At 38.9% G+C, this 18,719-nt stretch overlaps 3 protein-coding genes across 4 annotated transcripts in view; all 3 read left to right on the plus strand.

The window, feature by feature from the left end:
• Positions 1-6,686, plus strand: part of LOC144653275 (NEDD4-binding protein 2-like) — a 19,200-nt gene extending 12,514 nt beyond the window's left edge. For both annotated transcript variants that reach the window (XM_078513230.1, XM_078513229.1), the window contains exons 9-20: positions 187-272; positions 887-914; positions 1,704-1,823; positions 1,911-1,963; positions 2,120-2,232; positions 2,858-2,987; positions 3,114-3,150; positions 3,389-3,564; positions 4,277-4,344; positions 4,846-4,940; positions 5,314-5,446; positions 6,122-6,686. In XM_078513230.1, the coding sequence (XP_078369356.1) occupies positions 187-272; positions 887-914; positions 1,704-1,823; positions 1,911-1,963; positions 2,120-2,232; positions 2,858-2,987; positions 3,114-3,150; positions 3,389-3,564; positions 4,277-4,344; positions 4,846-4,940; positions 5,314-5,446; positions 6,122-6,164 (1,082 nt within the window). In that variant the 3' untranslated portion in view covers positions 6,165-6,686. The remainder of the gene's footprint in view (positions 1-186; positions 273-886; positions 915-1,703; positions 1,824-1,910; positions 1,964-2,119; positions 2,233-2,857; positions 2,988-3,113; positions 3,151-3,388; positions 3,565-4,276; positions 4,345-4,845; positions 4,941-5,313; positions 5,447-6,121) is intronic.
• A 2,328-nt stretch (positions 6,687-9,014) lies between these two features.
• On the plus strand, positions 9,015-15,606 carry LOC144653277 (fibroblast growth factor 1-like). The gene is made up of 4 exons (XM_078513232.1): positions 9,015-10,569; positions 10,798-11,125; positions 13,609-13,718; positions 14,147-15,606. Exons 2-4 carry the CDS (start codon positions 10,801-10,803, stop codon positions 14,420-14,422), a joined length of 711 nt encoding a protein of 236 aa, XP_078369358.1. The 5' UTR covers positions 9,015-10,569; positions 10,798-10,800; the 3' UTR covers positions 14,423-15,606.
• Positions 15,607-16,207: 601 nt separating this feature from the next.
• Positions 16,208-17,988, plus strand: LOC144654647 (uncharacterized). The gene is made up of 2 exons (XM_078514848.1): positions 16,208-16,513; positions 16,696-17,988. Exon 2 carries the CDS (start codon positions 16,786-16,788, stop codon positions 17,614-17,616), a length of 831 nt encoding a protein of 276 aa, XP_078370974.1. The 5' UTR covers positions 16,208-16,513; positions 16,696-16,785; the 3' UTR covers positions 17,617-17,988.
• Positions 17,989-18,719: the final 731 nt, after the last annotated feature.

Below are 18,719 nucleotides of genomic sequence, written 5' to 3' on the forward strand. Positions count from 1 at the left end.
TAATTTCTTTTTTATTGTTTTTTTTGCTTGTTTTATTCCTTTTATCTTTTTGTAGAATCACAAAAAAAACCGGGTAACTGTGGAGGAATTAATAAGAAAGTCATAAACCAACAAGGATAATTCCGGAGCTCCGTTATTTTAAAGATAGAGTTTAAATTAATTCAGGTTTGTTTTTCCCCTTTACAGAGGATATCAGTCATGAGGATCTTATCATAGATGTGGACAGCTCTTTAGCGAGACAGTTGTACAAAAAATGGGAAAAGAGTATTCAGGTACCGGTATTTACCCAATTATCAACAGTCAATCTTTGACAAAAGTAGTTGACACATTGACTCCCTTCTGCGGTTTTTATGACAAATTTACCACTAGTTTTTAAATTTCATGACTGTCTGCTAAAATACCCCCCTCCCTCCCATTCAATGCTGTAAAATGATAGTATTAAGGACTCCTAGAAACAAACTACAACATTGATTGGGGGGAGGGGGGTTGGAAAGGTGGGGCAAAAGGATGAAATTGGTCCATATAACAATAAAAAAAGGGGGTAAATTGACAATGGGTCAACCCTTTTGTCAATGATTGGTGATATGTGATCTTCGTTCACTTTCCTTTATTTTCGTTCAATCTTTTCAACATTTTCAAACTTAACCCTCGCATCTGCAACTGGTTACGACCTTCACGTAGCTCACAGGACTGAGCAAAGAAGTACGAGTAGTCCTTCTAATAGTCCCCCCAGTGATTCTAACGTTAACTCCGTTGAGGACTTAGAGGTAACGCAACGTAAAAGTGAGGCTGTGTAACAAGCTAAATAACGTGCTTATAGGAGGCAAGTGTGTGAAATTTTGGCTCTTGCGTTTGTTTAAGCTTTGAAATTTTCGTTTGGTTTCAGATAAGAAAGGGGATTGCTACTGCAAGAGGTAAGAATTGCTCTTTTGCTTGATCGTTTATTTATCTATCTCTTCTCTCCATGTGGAGAATGGGGCCATTGGTCCTCCTACTCCAAGTCACCCTGTCTCTGGCCGCAACCTCTGCCTCCCCATTAAATCCGAGATATTCCCTCTCCTGAAATTGTTCTTCCCCACGTCTCTCTCGACCATCCTGTTCTGCGTTTGTCTTCGGGGGCCCATGTAAGTACAAACTTGACATTTTTGTCCTATGACGGTTAAACGTTCGTCAACTAATTTAATAAGCATTGCTAATAGCACTGCTGCAACAAATGCTGTAAAAATGTTTCCTTGAATTTTGGAATAAAAACTTCTGCGAACTCATAGCTGGTAGGTCCTTGAATTTTGGAATAAAAACTTCTGCGAACTCATAGCTGGTAGGCTTCGATGTTGCAACAAAATTGGGCGAATTTCATAGTAATCCGAAATAAACTTGACAACGTGAACCTCACGTTTCAACTTTGTCCATATTGTAATCCATCGTTAGTCATCCTCACTTAATAGGTTGCTGTCATTTGTCGAGTACTGTGCTCAGTAAAAGAGCAAACCAGTATTGTTGGTTTTTCTGTGATCTTGCCGTGTCAATGTAAAATGTTAAATGTAGATGACAGTGGTCCTTGTAAGTGTGGAGAGTTTGCAAACCATTAACAAGCATGCTTGACACAATGACCAGACAACTCTTCCCAAGACTAAGTAGGTGAAACTGCGCTGCCCTTACTTGACGTTTTCATACTGACTATTTTCCAAAATGCTCTTTTCTAGGTAGTTCACCGAAAACAAAAAGAGAACCGACTGGGAACGATTTATTCCAACTAAGTCGTGACCAGGCTTCTTCAAACAGCCAACGGTCACCTTCTCGTTTGCGGAAGGAACCCCAAGCAGGTATTTGAGATATTTAGGCACACTTACGGAGTAAACTAGTAACAATACTGCTAATGCGGCATTTAATGTTTTTCTTTGTGCTTCCAGGGAACTTGAGAGAAATCATGGACGAACAACTTGCTCTAGAGCTGAGTAGGAATGTAAGTATATCTGTCGTTTTAGAAGTAGTAGTAGCATTTATTTATACACGATTAAATGATACTACTACTATGTTTTACATACAGTTTGGAATTCGTTTTTTTTATTTGTAATTACCAATAACCCATTTGTAACAAGCCTCCAACTTTGTTGTTTAGGTCCCTGATGTGACTGAACAAGACATAGCTACCAAACTAAAAAGACAGAAACTTTATGAAATGTTTCCCGGTATAGACCCCGTGGCTTTAGAAGAAGTATTTCAAGCTAATCGGTAAGTTTTTTGGCTGTTAATTTTAAAATCAGTCTGCTAATGTTTAAAAAATGATCAATGATTATTTCGAAACTTCAAAATTATAGAGAGCCCAAAAAGGCAAGGAATTTATCAAACATTTTATTCATGCTTTTCGCTTCGTACCAGCGGTTAACGCAAAAAGAAAACAAGAGCGTGCGAAAAGTGTCAAGCTAGGGAGTAAGACACAGACGCTCCGAATCAGGATTCGTTTTATGCGTCCGATTCGCCGAGAAATAAGAGGCTTCATGGTGAATGGTCAAAAAAGTGGTATAATTTCGTTGACTTGGGATCAAAACTGACCAATTACAACCAACGTAATAATCTTATGAACCAATCGGAACTCGAAGCCAAAAAGTGCAACGGGCGCCAAGCGCGGGAAAACATGTAACCGGTGCCAAGTGAGTAAAATAGGTTGCGCGGGAAAACATAAACCCGGTGCCACCCGCCGAAAAACCAAGTGCGGAAAAACAGAGCTGATTTACTTGACTGCACAAGTTTTGTTAGGAGTTCAGCGAACACACAACCAAAGTACTGACACGGCGTTGCTGCGTTCTGTTAAGTAAAGTTGGTGCGTTTGTACTGAAATAGTAATTTTGTTTCGCAGTTTTGAACTGGCACCATCAGTAGAAGCTGTGAAGGCGTCGTGTAATTTGCATGGTCGGGAAATCCCCAGCACTGTTATAGCAAGTGGGTTTAGTGGCCGAGTAGCGAATCAAGGGGAAACCACAAGAAAGGTAAAGTGCGCGACGCGTGACGTGTTACGCAAAATCACGATTTCCTTATGTCTCTCTCGCATACATGTAACTGTTGTAACTCGTTCGAAATTGTGATTCGTTAATTTTTTTCTTTATCTCTGTTAGGAAGCAGAAGAGGACTGGAGCTGGTTAGACTTGGACGGTAAGCGACATCAACTAAAGAAACGGTGAACTAAATCAGTCGATTCCTACCCTAAGTCTATAAACCTCTTAGCGAGAGAGGACTGAAATTTCAGACGTTTTAAATTCGAGCAATAGAATTGATGGGATTGTCGAACAGGGAAGCAAGAAGTAGCAAACCGTAACGTAATTGGTCAGATAAATTAAGTTTTGTTAGGATCTCGTTGAGTGACACTGTTGTAACATTATGTCTCCTCCAGCTTCCTCTCAGCCAAGATCGGACGAAGCCTCGTTCCAGACCCTAGATGAGCCAAGCTACCTGGATTATCGCGCAGAAGCTTTTCAACATTGCAAGCAGCGAGATGAGTGTTTTAAAAAGGCTGCACTGGCTTTCTCCAAGAAACAAGGCCAGCTGGCTCAGTTTTACGCACAGCAGGTAAAAACGGAACGCTGACCTTGGCAGTAAAATGACTAAATGAAGATGTTTACACAAGGCGTGTTTTTTGGAGTAATTTAACGTTATGTAAACATCTTCACTTGCACTTATTCATTTCGCTGCCAAGGTCATCATTCGACTTTATTTTACATATTTATTTACATTAGTATCTTGAAACCATTAAGCCTGTGGTGTATCGAGTGGGCGTGAGAAAAAAATCACTTCTCGACGTGTCGCTTTTAAACCCAGTTGGATTTATATAGCCTTGCTAACCTCGAATTTCCTGGTCTCCATAGCTCAGTCAAACATCCTATTTAGAAAGGACATGAGCGAAAGAACTCAATATTTTTTCTGTGTATTTCCCCTTTATCAAAATTTCCATTTATTAATCAGCTTGCAAAACTCTAGATCTTCCCGCCTTTGGCATTCTATAACCGCTACACCTATGGAGTTCAGTTGATGAAAAAATTTAAAGTACAAACTAGTATTTCTTTTACCAGCGAGTGAACAAAATTAGGCGCCAAAGCAATGCTAAAAGCGGTTTAAAATCATTTAAGGTTTCCTTAGCTACATAATGCAACATGCATTAGCATGCGTAGCCTTTTGCAGCATTTTTTTAATTGCGTTACAATCGGCGTGTTTCATTTCCTACACAGCCGGCCGGATAACAGGAATTACTTATCTAATTTTCGCTTTTTTTTTTTCTTTTCAGGGTCATATGCACACCGAGAAAATCAAAGAAGCAAATGCAAGAGCGGCAGCTTTAATTCTGGATCAAAAGTAAGCTCAACAAATTAACTCGCTAAATACTTATTTAAAAGATCAGCTTCTCTTTAGGATCGGAAACAAGATTGTCAACTTCGGCGACCACAGAAATAGCTGAATAATATTTCTTTTTATATATTAATTTTACATTTTCCCATCAGCTTTGTTATTGTAAACGGCATAAGCTCTATTGATGAGCATTTAATTCACTCACAGCAAATTTGGAGGAAGAGATATTAAAAGAACTACGTCCCCAGAGTTTGGTCAGTAAGATTCTTTGAGTAGGTGTCTTTAATTTTCACACCAAAAGTCCAAAAATTATTTTTTTCTGGAGTCATTCGCGATTGGATTCGAAATATGAACACTATTTTCGCCTTTTCCAAAAAAGCGACCTTGTTTAGTATTATTTGCAATTATCTGAAGAAGATAAATTATTTCAACTGATATCCTATACATAGCTGTTATTGCATAACGTGCTTTTCCTTAAGTCTAGTTTACATTTTGTTTTATCTTCAGGAATGAGTCGACAGACGAGAACACAATTGATCTACATGGTTTGCATGTCACCGAGGCGATTGAAGCTCTTGAAAGCATGCTGATGGAAAGAACAGGTACGTTCACACTGTTAGTATAGACCCTATGCAAAAATGGTTGTTATTCATTTCCGTTGTTTGATCAAGTTTCTTAAAACGCTGATGGTGGCACTTAAATATATATAAAATATTATGCTATTATGAGAAGTTTCAGTGTTTTGGGTTAAATGGCTGCAAAGTTATGACTCATTCAAATTTAAGAGATTTGTATGGAAAAAGTTACCCTGGCCTGCCGGACTGCTCGGTCCGGAGCCCCGCCTGCGTACTAACCATTAGGTGAAAGCGCCTCCCACCACCGAAAGTTTAACCCGAGGTCAATTCTAACAGCGTTCAGACTGGTTTTAACACGTAAATAACGTAATTGCCCTTAAAAGATTTGCGTCTTTCCCAGAACCTCACGGTGGTCAGTCCAGGAGAGGTTGCAAGTCCATCTCCGTGGTAACCGGAAGAGGAAATCACAGTCGTGGAGGAAAGGCTAGAATAAAACCTGCTATCTTAGAATATCTCAAGAAACACAACTATAGGTGAGGTTTATTTCCATCCGCCACGCAATTTAAGGTCATAGTAACTTTGTCGAAACATTGTTGCTCACTAAAGAAAATGAGCGAAAACATGCCTTACGGAAAGCAAATGTTGCGAACGCGTGATATTATATGCCGTAAAGGATGCACAATGGAAAAAAAGGGAATGCAGTCCCGCGCAACCTTGGAATATACTCAGTATTTTTTTCCAAGGCAAGGAAACGGTGAAATAATCGCTTGGAAACCAAAAATGTTTCAGAAATAAATGCAGTCTTCGTGGGCGCGCGACCAAACAGGGGAAGATTCAGGGCCGTAACCAGACCTTTGCACTAGACAAGGCAGAAGATCTTGCTAGGGGGGTTCTGGGGGAATGCCCTCCAGAAAATTTTCAAATCTAGAAGCTCTGAAGCTCTTCAGAGACATTTTTCATGTGGTATTTTTTGAGAAAAAAACAATCTTGTTCAATTGGGGATTATTTTTCTAACAAAACATGTTTTGTTTTGAATTTTGGGTAAAAATCTAGACGAGGCAAGTGCCTTGTGTTGCCTCTTGCTAGTCACGGCCCTGACATTGAGATTTACAAATATTTCCGTAACAGCGGTTCCAGGTTTGGCGTGATTGTGATTTGGGTCTTTTTGATATGATTTTGACACGGTTTTCTTTCCTTGCATTCCATAGGTTTACTGAACCACACCCTGGTCTTGTTAAAGTTTATCTGTAGCTCGAATTTTTCATGAAGCTTCCGCTTTCAAGGAACAAGTGGTTTTTATAGCAAATCTTCGTTGAAGAACTGGTCAAGTTTCCGCTTTTTATTAACCAATCAAAACATAGCACGAGCACTCGAGAGTTCTCCGAAAGTTGCACGTCATCATGACGCGAGCAGTTGCTTAGCAACTTCAAGACGAAAGATGTGGGCTCAATCCTGTCTTGCCATTTCTGGAATCACACAACTGCACTTGGAAGTTGTTGCCGTTGTTATGACCTTCTTATATTTCGCCAGAATATTTTTTTAACCGGCCGGCCGGCAAATAATTAGGAAAAAAATTATCTGTTAATCCAAGGTTTATTTAAAATAGGGCTTTTTAATTTTACAAGATAGTTTATCTACTAGTCACACCAAAAATAACTTCATTATTATTCTATGTAAACAATGACATATGTACAGTACACAACTGATGTACAGACTTTATAAATTAAAAATGCGCATGAATGCATTTTCATGAAGTCTATATGCAGTGCTGTGTATTATTTTAGATTCATTGTGTTCTACTGCATATCTGGGAATCTGATTGGTTCTCCCTTTGTTGACTATTCGCTGATTGACCACGATGGTGCACGCTTTACCTTTGAAACGAGAAATTGTCCGAGATTTTTGGCTGAAAAATATCAAAAATTGTTGATAAGTGACTGCTATCCATGCTCGAGTTTTTTCGTGAGTAATGATCGACTCGGCTGCCCTTCGTTGACTATTTGCTCGTGAAAACTCGGGCAGGAAGTCTAAATGTTAATTAGCCTACAGAAGGGGCGGTGTTGCGGGGTTGTTGGCGAAACAAGAGACTCTTGAGACGGGGGAGGTGCCTCACCCGTGATTCTGGCTTCGCGTATCACAGTGAAACACGCAAAACCGGCTGTTATACAGGGTAACTCGTCAAGACAATTTAACCCTTTGAGTAGCAAATCTTGTATAGATGATGAAATAAAAGAAATATATATCCAGAGTGGTCTGAAGTAACAGAAAACTATATACTTATATTTATCTTTGGGTAGTTTGATGAAAGCCATATTAGCACACCAATATTTATCAGTGCTAGAAAACCAATTTCAGCAGTTGCAACTTAAATGAGATATTCTGTTTCCAGAAAAACAAAACTAAAAAAAAATGCTAACAAAAACACTTCAGAGCTAACCACTCTACAAATTTTGTCATTTTGCTTTTATTTCATGCAGATTTATCTATCCATTAATCTTTTGAGTTTCTCTCTGAAAGGACATTTTTTGTCACTGAATTTGATTTAAATTAATTGTGAAGGGCGAACAAATTTTATTGATCTACAAGCGACATTGGTATCTTCAAAATTTCACACTAGGTCCATCTGTACCAACGTCAATAAATACAAAATTGGATTTTTGCTCCAAAACCACACAAAACAACAATCTAACCGAAAGTGTGGGTTGCAAATAACACACGTGGGTTGGATTTTAACGACTTCCCGGACGCCTTGTTTCTGATCGCTCGACAGGTTTCCAATTATCCGTACATTGCCTTCCTTTTCCTGAGCTTCCAATTTGTTTGTTAATCGATTGTCATTTCAAGTTTATTATGAACGTACATGCAATAATGTTCGATGCTGTGACGTCATTGCGGTCCATATCACAGGGAAGTGAAAGCCAACGATGGTGAATAACGTTCTTTTTAAAGTTCCTTATTGGTTCCAGAATGAAAACATGGCTTAACGATACTATATTTTAGCGATATAAACTCGATTTAAAATATACAATATAACCGAGCTAAATTTTCCCGATGTTATCTTGCCTATGTTTACAGAAGTTTGACTACCTGCGTGGTTTACCAGGGGGCTAATAAGCTACCCCACTATGCCGAAATATAATTTGGATGAATTGACTTCATTTAAAAAGGAAACAAGCGTGTTTGATGTGCTATAAAAAGACGTCATTCAGCTAAAAATCAAATTCAGTGGATGCCGTAGAGAGATAAACTTATTCCCCGTTGGGAATTCGGTTATAAACCAGCAGAGAGGGAAATAAAAGGCCATAACAACGTGGGTGTAATGTTATAAACTCCTACGTCAATTGCAGCTTTGATATACTGACCGCCTGTGAAGGCATTAGAAATATTTATTTTTATTTTATTGTGGTATTATTTGGCTGTGATTTAATACGGAAATAAATTGTCGCGTTTTCTCGAATTTACTCATCAACTTTTACAATAATATCATTTGATGCTCAGGATATATATTTTAGGCTCTATATTTTATATCTTTTTGTGATCAGTTCAACTGATAGCAGTAAGCTTTTGATAAATTACCTCCCGTGTTGCCCCTGCAAGTCACGAAAGCTACGGACCTGTATTTCATTTAAGACAATTGAATCTTAACGTTGTTGTTTTTTTTTTTTTGCATTTTTGGCTATTTTACGCATTCATTCTGCCCTTTCTACACAATAAAGTAGTGTTTTTGCCTCCAGCATGTTTTTGTCATTTTCGAAATCTTGACGTCAAAGATGAGAGTATTGTTTTGTTTCCTTTTTTCATCTTTATAAAAGAAACTTGTACTTAAACTGGCCAATACAATATGATCTTTGCCTCGAGCCACGGTCAGTAAGGTTATATTATATGGTTCTTGGCTCACTTACTTGCGATATAAATCTCTTGAAAAAAATTGTAAAACAAATATCTGGCAAAATACACGGGATTTTGCGCACGCTAAAAGTAAAGCTCAGCGAGTGTGATTGTTTTCTATTTCTGCAGTGATTTAACAGAATAGAAACCTTTCTAGATAGACCAGTTTACGGTTCTTAAAGGGTGTAAGCGTGGGGGAGAAGTACAACGTTAGAAAGATGAATTTGACAACTAAGTCCGCGGGAAAATTTTGCAAACAAATGTATGGAAAACTGAAAAACGCGATCAGTGCTTGTTTTCCACCAAATTTAAACCATTCAGAGAGGATTCTTAACCTCATTCTTGCCAAATACGTTAAGATTACAGTTTGTTGTCTAAAAATACGTAGGCTAGGTGACCGCGCCTCTGCTTCGATCCATGCAGTTCCTGGAACGAGAAAACTTCTTTTTCTGTGGAGTGCGCGAAATTTACGAAGTTTCTGATACAATTCGCTTTAAATGAACAGAAACGAAGTTTAGATGCTCGCGTTTATAGCGTGCTTAGTAGTGAAGAATATACAAGAGATATTTAATGTCATGCTTCAAGTGGCACAAACAATAGTGCGTTCATTAAGGTTTTGTGGGACTTACGAATTAGCAGATTCACAACTTCAATTAGCTTTCTGAGTGCTCTCCGCCCTTTGATTAAATAAATCTCTTTTAGCAAAGCACCAAGTTGTAAACGAAGTCTTTTAAAAACGTCTCTTTGTTTGCCTTTTAGCACATTACGCGCTCGCATAGTTAAATTACTTTCGGCCGTGACTATATTGATGGAGTTTTACTGATATGTTTTGACTTCTCGGGCACGTGGAAAGCTTTTAGTCAATTCTCGTGTACTAAGCCATCATTTTGCGGGCTGTATTCGCTTTCAAACTCGTGTTCTTGAGAGATACGCTGATTACATCGAGTTGTATTTCCTACGGGCAAATCTTAAGTTTTCCTGTACACGTGTAAAGCTATACCAGGCTCTCTAGAGTCCAGCGAAGCTTAGAATGTGCACTACACCATTTCAGTTCTCCGCCCCCTGATAGCCCTATTGTTTCCTCCTACTCATCGCCTTTTCTTTCTTAGCGATTGCTTTCTCGTGATTGTCTGTTAGAATTTCCTGTTGTGAGTCATTATCGAGACGTTGCCCGCCTTTTCATTGATTTTTGATTACGACTTGTCCAACAACGACATCGTTAAGAAGCGAAAGCGTTTTCGTAGGTGTCAATTGCATGATTCATGCAGAGCACTGGTGTGAAAAGACTGCTATAATTAATACGAGCCTCTCCGCAACACGCTACAAAGAGCAAGCCAATCTCATTCACACCAAACAAAGGAACGGAACTTTTTGTTTTCTAAACGGAAACAGCGCCTGCTGTGGTTTTCACTCGAGTTCTTGCCTTATCTCTCAGTAACAGGGATTTAAGTGCTGCTAGCTGCACAGTTGCAATCGACCGGGAGTGTTGCAAGACTTCTCAAGCAAGCTTGGCCGTGTAAAGACATTTCTGTCAAAAAACAAGAAGCAACGTGATAGAAAGTCAATTCGCACGTCGAACTGTCAAGTGACTTTTGAAAATTGTGCACTTTTAAGTGGCTGTAAATGCGATTTACATGTTCTCGCTAAGGGAATTTGACACGTACTTCGTCACCTTCGATTTCCTCGGTCAAACTTCAGCACTGTTCAGTTCCTGCTGAGAAATTTTGCTGTAACGATTTTGAACACTTTTACACTCTCTCAACCTCAGGTAAGCCCACTTGTGTGATTATTTCAATTTGCGTCGCGTAAGTTTCGTTTTTTTGGCTTTTCTCTAAAGAAGTTACTCGGTTTGTTCAGTCTAATATCATTAATTTTTTCCTTCACCCTACTGCTAGTGAGAAAGTTACATTCCTTTGATATTGGAACCTTCTTGAGTCGCGCATAAAACGGGGGTTAATTCACTAAACTCATCTTATTTGCTTTACCTTGGCTTTAGAACATGTCCTTTCCAAGTACAATGCGACGCGGAATTTTCGTGGCCTTACTCGTTCTGTTGAACGCTTCGTTACACCTGGCAGATCGTCGGTCCAGTGCAAAAGAAGAGGTGAACACAGTTAATAAGCCCCAACCGAAAAAACCAAGGCCCACGACTTCTACAATCAACCATGCACTGTGCGATGGACCGAGTACGCCAATTTTACCCCCCAGTTTCACCTATCCTGGTTCCTTGTTTTCTGTGCGAGCGTCGATGTTTTTGCAGATCTTACCAGATGGCACTGTAAACGGTACTTTCCCGAGTAAATCGAACCCGGATCCTAAATACGGTAAGCGTTCTGGTCTTATTTTAACTTTTCTTTTGCCATTTTTAACTTGACCCATTTATTATTTTTCTACTACGGTTCAGCAAGCTTTCGACTGAATTCGATAACCGCGGTGTGCACTCTGCGTTCACGCAAAGTACAAATTAAGCGCGCGAATTGAGATTTGGAAAGACGTTATCTTAAAAACTCTGCGTTTATTAAACGGGTCTTCGAATCGAAGTTAAGTCAATTTCAGGCAGAAACACAGGCCTTAAAGTTTGATTAATCACTTAAGCACGGTTATTAGAAAATGTTTTGTGCATTTTAGTTCTCCTTGGGTTGCACTACAAGAGAGTGTTTTAGTGTGTTGACATGTTTATGAGAGTCTCAGGGTTTATTGGTACGACTTTGAAATAAAACTTCGTTGGGGAGCTGAGCTCTTACGCAGATCTCTCTGCATGGCGCCCAGCATGTAACCAACTCACCCAGAGTGAAGGGTAGAAACATAGCTGGCTTAAAAGACTCCACAGCTAGCGCCCCAAGGCATGTTAATCTTTATTTTGTCAAAGTCAATTTATTTTCAACCTCGAGTGGCAAAACCGTTAGCTTTTAAAAGAAAACCATTTACGGATTCCCTTATGTTGTAACTGGGAATTGTCGATACATATTTAGGAAGTCATCAGAGAGGCGCAAACCGTGAAAACAAACAGATATTTGTCGGCTTGCCGTCACAACTTAATCTACAATATATCTAACACTCTGTCGGCTTTGTTACTTTCGTTTGTTAATGTCGCTTTACAAGTAAACAATTTTAATGTGTTTAAATGTTGTTTGGCGCAATGACGCAAGTCATATACTTGGAGAAATATGGGTCCCAGTGCAGTCTTTCCGGATGCTTGGCGGAAGACTCCCATAAAGAACTTACATATAAGATAACATTAACTAAGTCATGTATATAGCATCCGTTTTTCTATCATTAATATAATGATTATGTTTTAAAGCGATCAGGGAGTATCTTTTCACGTGCCGTTAAATGGTTTTCCAGTGCTACATAGGTTTCCCTGGGGCACTTTGATGGCTTACCTACAGTCTGTCGGCACATTTCAGTATTATGAAGCCGATTAAATCCTTAAATTAAAAGGGTGCTTTTAAAAGACCGCCGGGACGAATATCTAATTTAAATTAAATGGCCAACTTTTTTGAGTGTCGGGATCAAGAGATTTCATTACCGCCTGCCGTCAAAATATTTTTCTGCAGCTTAGCTGGAGCAAGATACTACCCTTAAGTTGTATTTCTTTGCAATCAGGGATTCTAAAGATTAACCCACCCCTAAAAAGGGTTGCTTTTTTTACCGAATCAGTAGAAAGTTGTAGTTGTAGAACAACTAATCTAATCTATCGATAACTTTCTTTTAAACATCTATAGAGAAAGCAAAGAGAGCTGTATTAAAAACTGACAGGTCATTTTTATAGATCTAAATGAATTTGTAAGCAAGTTTCTCCCTCAAAATAATTAAAAAAACAGTCGTAACTACTGACAAGTATAAAGATATGCGCCCTGACAAATCATTAACTGCAATAAGATAAAATTCGATGGCAAGGGGAGGTCATTTCTGTATTGACTTACTTGCGCAGTGAGATGTCCTCGAGATATTTATTGAATTGTATTGGATTTTATGGCGAAGTTCAAGTTGAAGTGTACTTAAATAGCTTAAGATATATTTTAATCCAATTTCAGAGAAATTTAAGAACATCGGCATGACCGTACTCAGTCGAAGTACACTGTTACACCAATTCAACCGCCACAGATATGTCCTTCTGTCGGCTGAGGGAAAGAGTCTTTTCTCGAATGATGCTAGTACAGTATATCGATCGAATATCGATTAGTAAGAGTCGAAGGTATCAGCATATTTGTTTGTCGTGGCGTGTTGACTGTTTCGGGCGGTTTTGAGGAATATCGGCCTAAGAAACCGACAAACATTTTTTATCACGCTTCCATTTTCCGCCCGAGACTGAAGCCGAAAAATTCCATACTAATGACGTAGACTCGCAGAGATCCTTGGAGTGTCTCTCTGTGGTTGTCGTTCGAGTGTGAATTTTGGCGCGCAAGTAACAGCCAATCAAAGACGCTACACAGAACTCTGTCTGCGCCAGGCGTCCTCCTCCATGGTCGTGCACGATTCGCTTGGCGTTGGGGGCCTGATGCGGACTGGAAAACGGAACTTAACCATCAACCCCCGCGCTCCCTGTTTTCCCACTTAACTTAACCGGCCGGCTGACCGGCGCCTGGGGATGAGGAAGAAACTGTGGAGTTCGGAATTTTTCGGGGCGAACCTTAGACGTCTGTGTAGCTAGCGAAACGAAACATGTTTGTTTTTCAGGCTAATATTTCTCTAACCAACTTTATTTGGAACACGAAAAACCATGGTTATATACCGTGCCTATTTCTCCCAGTTTATTTCTACATCATAATTTTCATACTAACCCAGTGTTTGTTTCGCGTTACAGCAAAACTGAACATTCAGATTGTCAGTGAAAATGGATGTATGGTGCGAATACAAGGCGCAGCTAGTCAGCGGTATCTCGTCATGGGAGAAAATGGCACACTTGTCGCCAAGGTGTGTATAATATCCATAATATACTTCAATATGATCAACTTCTAACTTCACCTTACAATACTGAATACGTTGTCTGACTACCGTGATACTCACAATACCTACCTGAAAAAGACAAATCAAATTGCGAGTTTGTAAACCATTTCTAAAGATGTGTTTGTCATTAAAGATGCGATTTCTAACTTTTTATGCATGTTCAAGTTGACGATTATAACGTATACCTTAGAATGACTTAGGTTTTTTTTTTCTTTTCTTTTTTTTTTTTTTTTTTTTTTTTTTTTTTTCAAGAAAAATCTTGATATACTATCGAGTAAAGCAATTGAGGATGTCTAGCAGATGTAAATATTTGTAGTGCATTTAACGTAATTACTTAAACGGCTTTGTCACCTCAACGACAATAATTTTATTTTATTCTTATTTTTATTTTCTAGACCCAACCAGACCCAACCAGATCCATTTTCACTGTTCAACTACATGAGAACTTTTTTACTTTCAAAAATGGCAACTACTTCATCGCGTTAAAACAAGGAGGCGGCATAAAGAAGATCAAAGAAAATAAGAATGGTCGAAGCCACAGGAGAAGTGCTCGGTTTGTTCTGCTGCCGCAACATCCGAGGAAACGACGATTTCCGGCAAACTTAAAATTGCAGCAAACGAGGTCGAACAACTTGAGATTGAAACTCTTCGGTGACTTATTTCGGCGATGAAATGACAAAAAATGATTGGATTAGCTGGTAAAACATAAAAACTTTACTTGACATTTGCCGTTTGCACTTAAAAACAAACAACATGTTTTATGGTTGCGTTTATTTTTTTTTTTTATTTTGAAACGGCATTGCAGATTATTTTGTGCGAGTCAAGTTGATGTGCATAGCATAGCATGCGAAGATTAAAACAAATAGAGAAGTTATTTAAGCGTAAATGAAACCTCAGAGGTGGAAAAATTCCCCTTCGTCTAGTTCGTTCTCATTATTATCTCTAAGTCAGTTCTAGCTGTCAGTTAGATTGAACATACAGTATTAAGGACGAGTAGTTTCAACAATTTCGTTAAGATGGAATAACATTGCAAAATCAAAATCGTTTTACTTATGGATAGAGTGGTTTTCTTTTTCTGTCGTGAAACAAACCAAGAGTAAATATAACTGACCAATCACATCGCGTCACTTACTGAAATGAACCCATTAGTGCTCGCGGTAAACCTTGCCACCTGTGGCGGGCGCGGAAAAATTTGCGAACCCTATTCAATTGGTTTTGGTTTTGCACCTAATTGGCCAAATAACATTTTGCTGTCATTAGCGAGACCAGGTTACGAGAAAAGTTCTGGACCAATAGCTAAGCACGACGAACGCTTAAACAAAAGAAAATCGTGCAAAGCGCGGGAAAACGAGTGTCGCGACTGGTTTTTGCTTGCTCCTGATTGGTTAAAAGAAACGGTATGTTGGCTCTGAATGGTTAAAAAAACTATGCACATGATTTAATCGTGAACCTTCTTCGGAGCTCAACAATAAAAGCGGCAAAACAGACATATTATAGTTTTCGACAGTCCTATGAAAGCCACTCTGTCTATATGATCGTGTATAAGCATATTTCCCAATAGAAAACAGAGCACTGCATGTTACGAAAATCACTAACTTATGCATAATTAGTTAGTTCATAAGCAAGAGTAACTTTCCCTTTTCACTGAAGTTTGTCGCAAAAGTTTGTTGTTTTGGCTTTCGGCAGAAGGAAAAACAGCAAAGTTTGCTTTATTTAAAAAATAGATATAGTGTTATCCCATTGTAGATGATGTAAATGATATGTTTTATTTATAGCATAGTTGTAAAAACTAACCGCTTAACCATTAAAAAGATAGCAGAGATGTAAATAAAAATATTGTGGTATATAACAACAACTTGCATTGTTTCCTCGCTTCTTTACTACATCACTCGGCTATTCCTTCCCCATATTTTTCACTCCTTACTTGTACAGATGCGGTGTACAGAGAGAATTAGTTTTTTCCCAAATCGATTAACCATTTCTCGATAATTCCACTTTCAACCACTCAATCTGCCACCCGTGCAAACATATTTTTGTCCCGTTGTAAATTGATCGCCTAAATTATACATATCATGGTCACTTTGACGATGGCAGTATTTTATTTAAATGAATGAATTGTTGAAATGCCCGCAATATAACTTATATAAATTAATCTTTCAAAATAAATTATTTCTTTGTTGGTCTGTTTTCTTTTTTACCATTACAAAGGTTGTGCTAAATGTTTCCTAGACAACTTAGGATTTTTTTCTTGATTGACATAAAAACATTAATGCTATATGTACTTGAAAAAGCGGCCTTAATTTGCAATTCAGATTAAAGCAAGTTTTCGCTGTGCGTAAAAACACATGTTTGTTCCTAACATGGCGTGAATTTCCATGCGATTTTTTTCCGCTTTGAACTTGATGGGAATTTTTTTATTCATTTTTCAGTGAGCTCACACTTACAGCTCATTTCGGCAGCAGCCTCTCATTGCTGTAACGATTTTCTACGAGATGAAAAAGGAACAAGGTATATTAGTTACAGAAAAACGCAGTACCTGAGCTTTTTAATATCGAGAAATGCAAATACATTATAGCATATGTACACATTGGTAGAAATTAAATGCACACGTCAAAGTTGAGAGCGTAACCACTATTAGGAAGCTTTACAAGATCAACTTGTTGTTAAGAAGTGCTTCTTGTGAAATACAACAAGGAATATTTTCCCAAAACAAACATCTACTGCTCGCCTTGACAGCGGAGATAACAAACCCGAGTCGGCAGGTACGAGATATTTTTTGTATTTTTGGCAACACTAGGCAGGAAATTAGAAGTTGCGTGTTTAGCGAGAAGTAATTATAAGCTCACAAGACTTAATTTCATCTAGGAAGAAACAACAATGGCGTTTTAGCCGAGATTTTGTTGCGATTCCCAATGTTATACGTTTCTTTTTTCTTTCTTCACAGGATCTAGTGGCTATGGAAAAGAAACTTTGAGGATTTCGAAAGCGTGTATTTCATGATATACTACGAATATCAAGCTATTAATCCAATTGAATGATACGGTTTCTAAGCGCCTTGCAAAATCGTATTTTATTCACATTTATGTCAAACGACTTCAAAGGGAAAAGATTAATAGTTTTCACACGGCAAGAGCCCTCAGCAGTTTCGCAGAAACTTCAAAGTTGTGCGAAGGTTTTTTTTTTCAGTTTCTTCTGCTTGCGGATTTGGTTAAACGTGGTCGCTATGCGCGATCAAAATAGAACATTTTCCCGCAGTTCTTCGGCTGCTTCACCGAGCGGGACTGGGCCTCGCGCCCCATCAGTTGAGGCGCTAAAGATCATGGGTAGTCTGGAAGAAGAAGAAAGCAAGCGAGTGAAGTCGGACAGTAATAAAGCATGGTTACAAGGCCCTCACTCCCTGTCACGGCGAAGCTGTCGCTTTGAACTACCAATGGACATGCTAGTTCTTGAACAACTCTCACCTCTACAATACGTATCTCAGTTCTGCCGCGTCAACGGACGGCGAAAAACGCTATTTCGACACTATTTTACTAAAAATGACCGCGATAGAGATGGCTCTATAAACAAAAGAGAGCTTCAAAACGCGCTTCGGGATCTGTACGCTCAATCCATCAACACTGAACAAGTGAATGCTATTCTCGACCTCCTCGATATTGACAAATCCGTAAGAGCATTTGATTTGGACGTATTTACAGCTGTAGCAGCATTTTCTGAGCGCTACTTGTATTACTGTTATAGTTTAGCTGTGCAGGAACAAAGTGAAAGCCGAATGGTGCTAGAAGCAACTGACTTCTGTGCTTTGCGCTGGAAACTCGAGGGATGCAAAATTAGTGACAAGTTGAGAAACGTTCTTGAAGTTTTGTAGTGTGAATAAAATCGAAGGTAAAACAAGCAGCCTTCAAGACCAAAGATAAGGGACGGACCATTATTTTTTTAGAGGGGGGGGATGAAAAATATTGAAAAAAATTGTTTGCAGGGCCTGGAAAGACAAAATAAATTGTTTGCAAACACGATATGTATAACAAAAAATAGTAAGAATTTCGAAAAAAAATGTTTGCAGAGGTGCATAAACTAAAAAAAAAGTTTGCAGAGGAAAATTTTTCATCCCCCCCCCCTCCAAGAAAATAATGGTCCGTCCCTAAGATACTTGCGATCGATTTTGTAACAACACTGCATATGACCTTGTCTCTCAGACTGTTGTAGTCATTATATGCCAATAAATACTCTATACCCTTTATGATTCTAGGGGCGGATCCAGGATTTTTCTTAGGAGGGGGTTGTACCACTCAGGAATCGTGTAATTGACTTTTTTTGCAGAATACCATTTGTATGAGAAAGCTGCAGGTCATCTCGGAAGGAGGGGGGGGGGGGTGCGCACCACCTGCATCCTCCCCCTAGATCCGCCCGTCATGAACTCCGCACGGCCTTGCACACAATGTTTCGCTCGAAATCATCGATGAAACAGACAAGATATTGCTACATGCTCTGTGATTGGTCAACAGTCATTTATCGAAATTTTTTAGTATATAATTTACTGACTACTTAAAGCAGCGAGCATTCTGCTGGTAGAATTCCGCATTTTTCGAGCAGAATTTGACCAGAATTCTTGCAGAATACGGAAAATTCGCAAAAATAAAAAAAAAATTAAAAATAATCGAAAATACTTTGTGATTGGCAACTTGTATCGCATAGCAGCAGCCGGAAGGCGCCTTCGACCGCATTTACGGAATATAATCGCAGCGTCATTCCATAAAAGCGCCCACACTGTCATATACTGTACTACAATTTTGCTATACACAATGAATATCTTATTAGTCATGAATTGTTCCCAGCAGAATTCGGGCAGAACTAATTTCGTATTTTGAGCAGAAAATGCAATTTAATTTTTACGAGCATTACCGGAAGGACGAATACGAGTAGCAGCTTCCTACTCCCAAACATTCTGTCGTGCAGCTTGATGGCGCGGTC

This window comes from Oculina patagonica, chromosome 5 (assembly GCF_052425735.1).
Source record: "Oculina patagonica isolate OP01 chromosome 5, crgOcupat, whole genome shotgun sequence".
NCBI lineage: Eukaryota > Metazoa > Cnidaria > Anthozoa > Scleractinia > Oculinidae > Oculina > Oculina patagonica.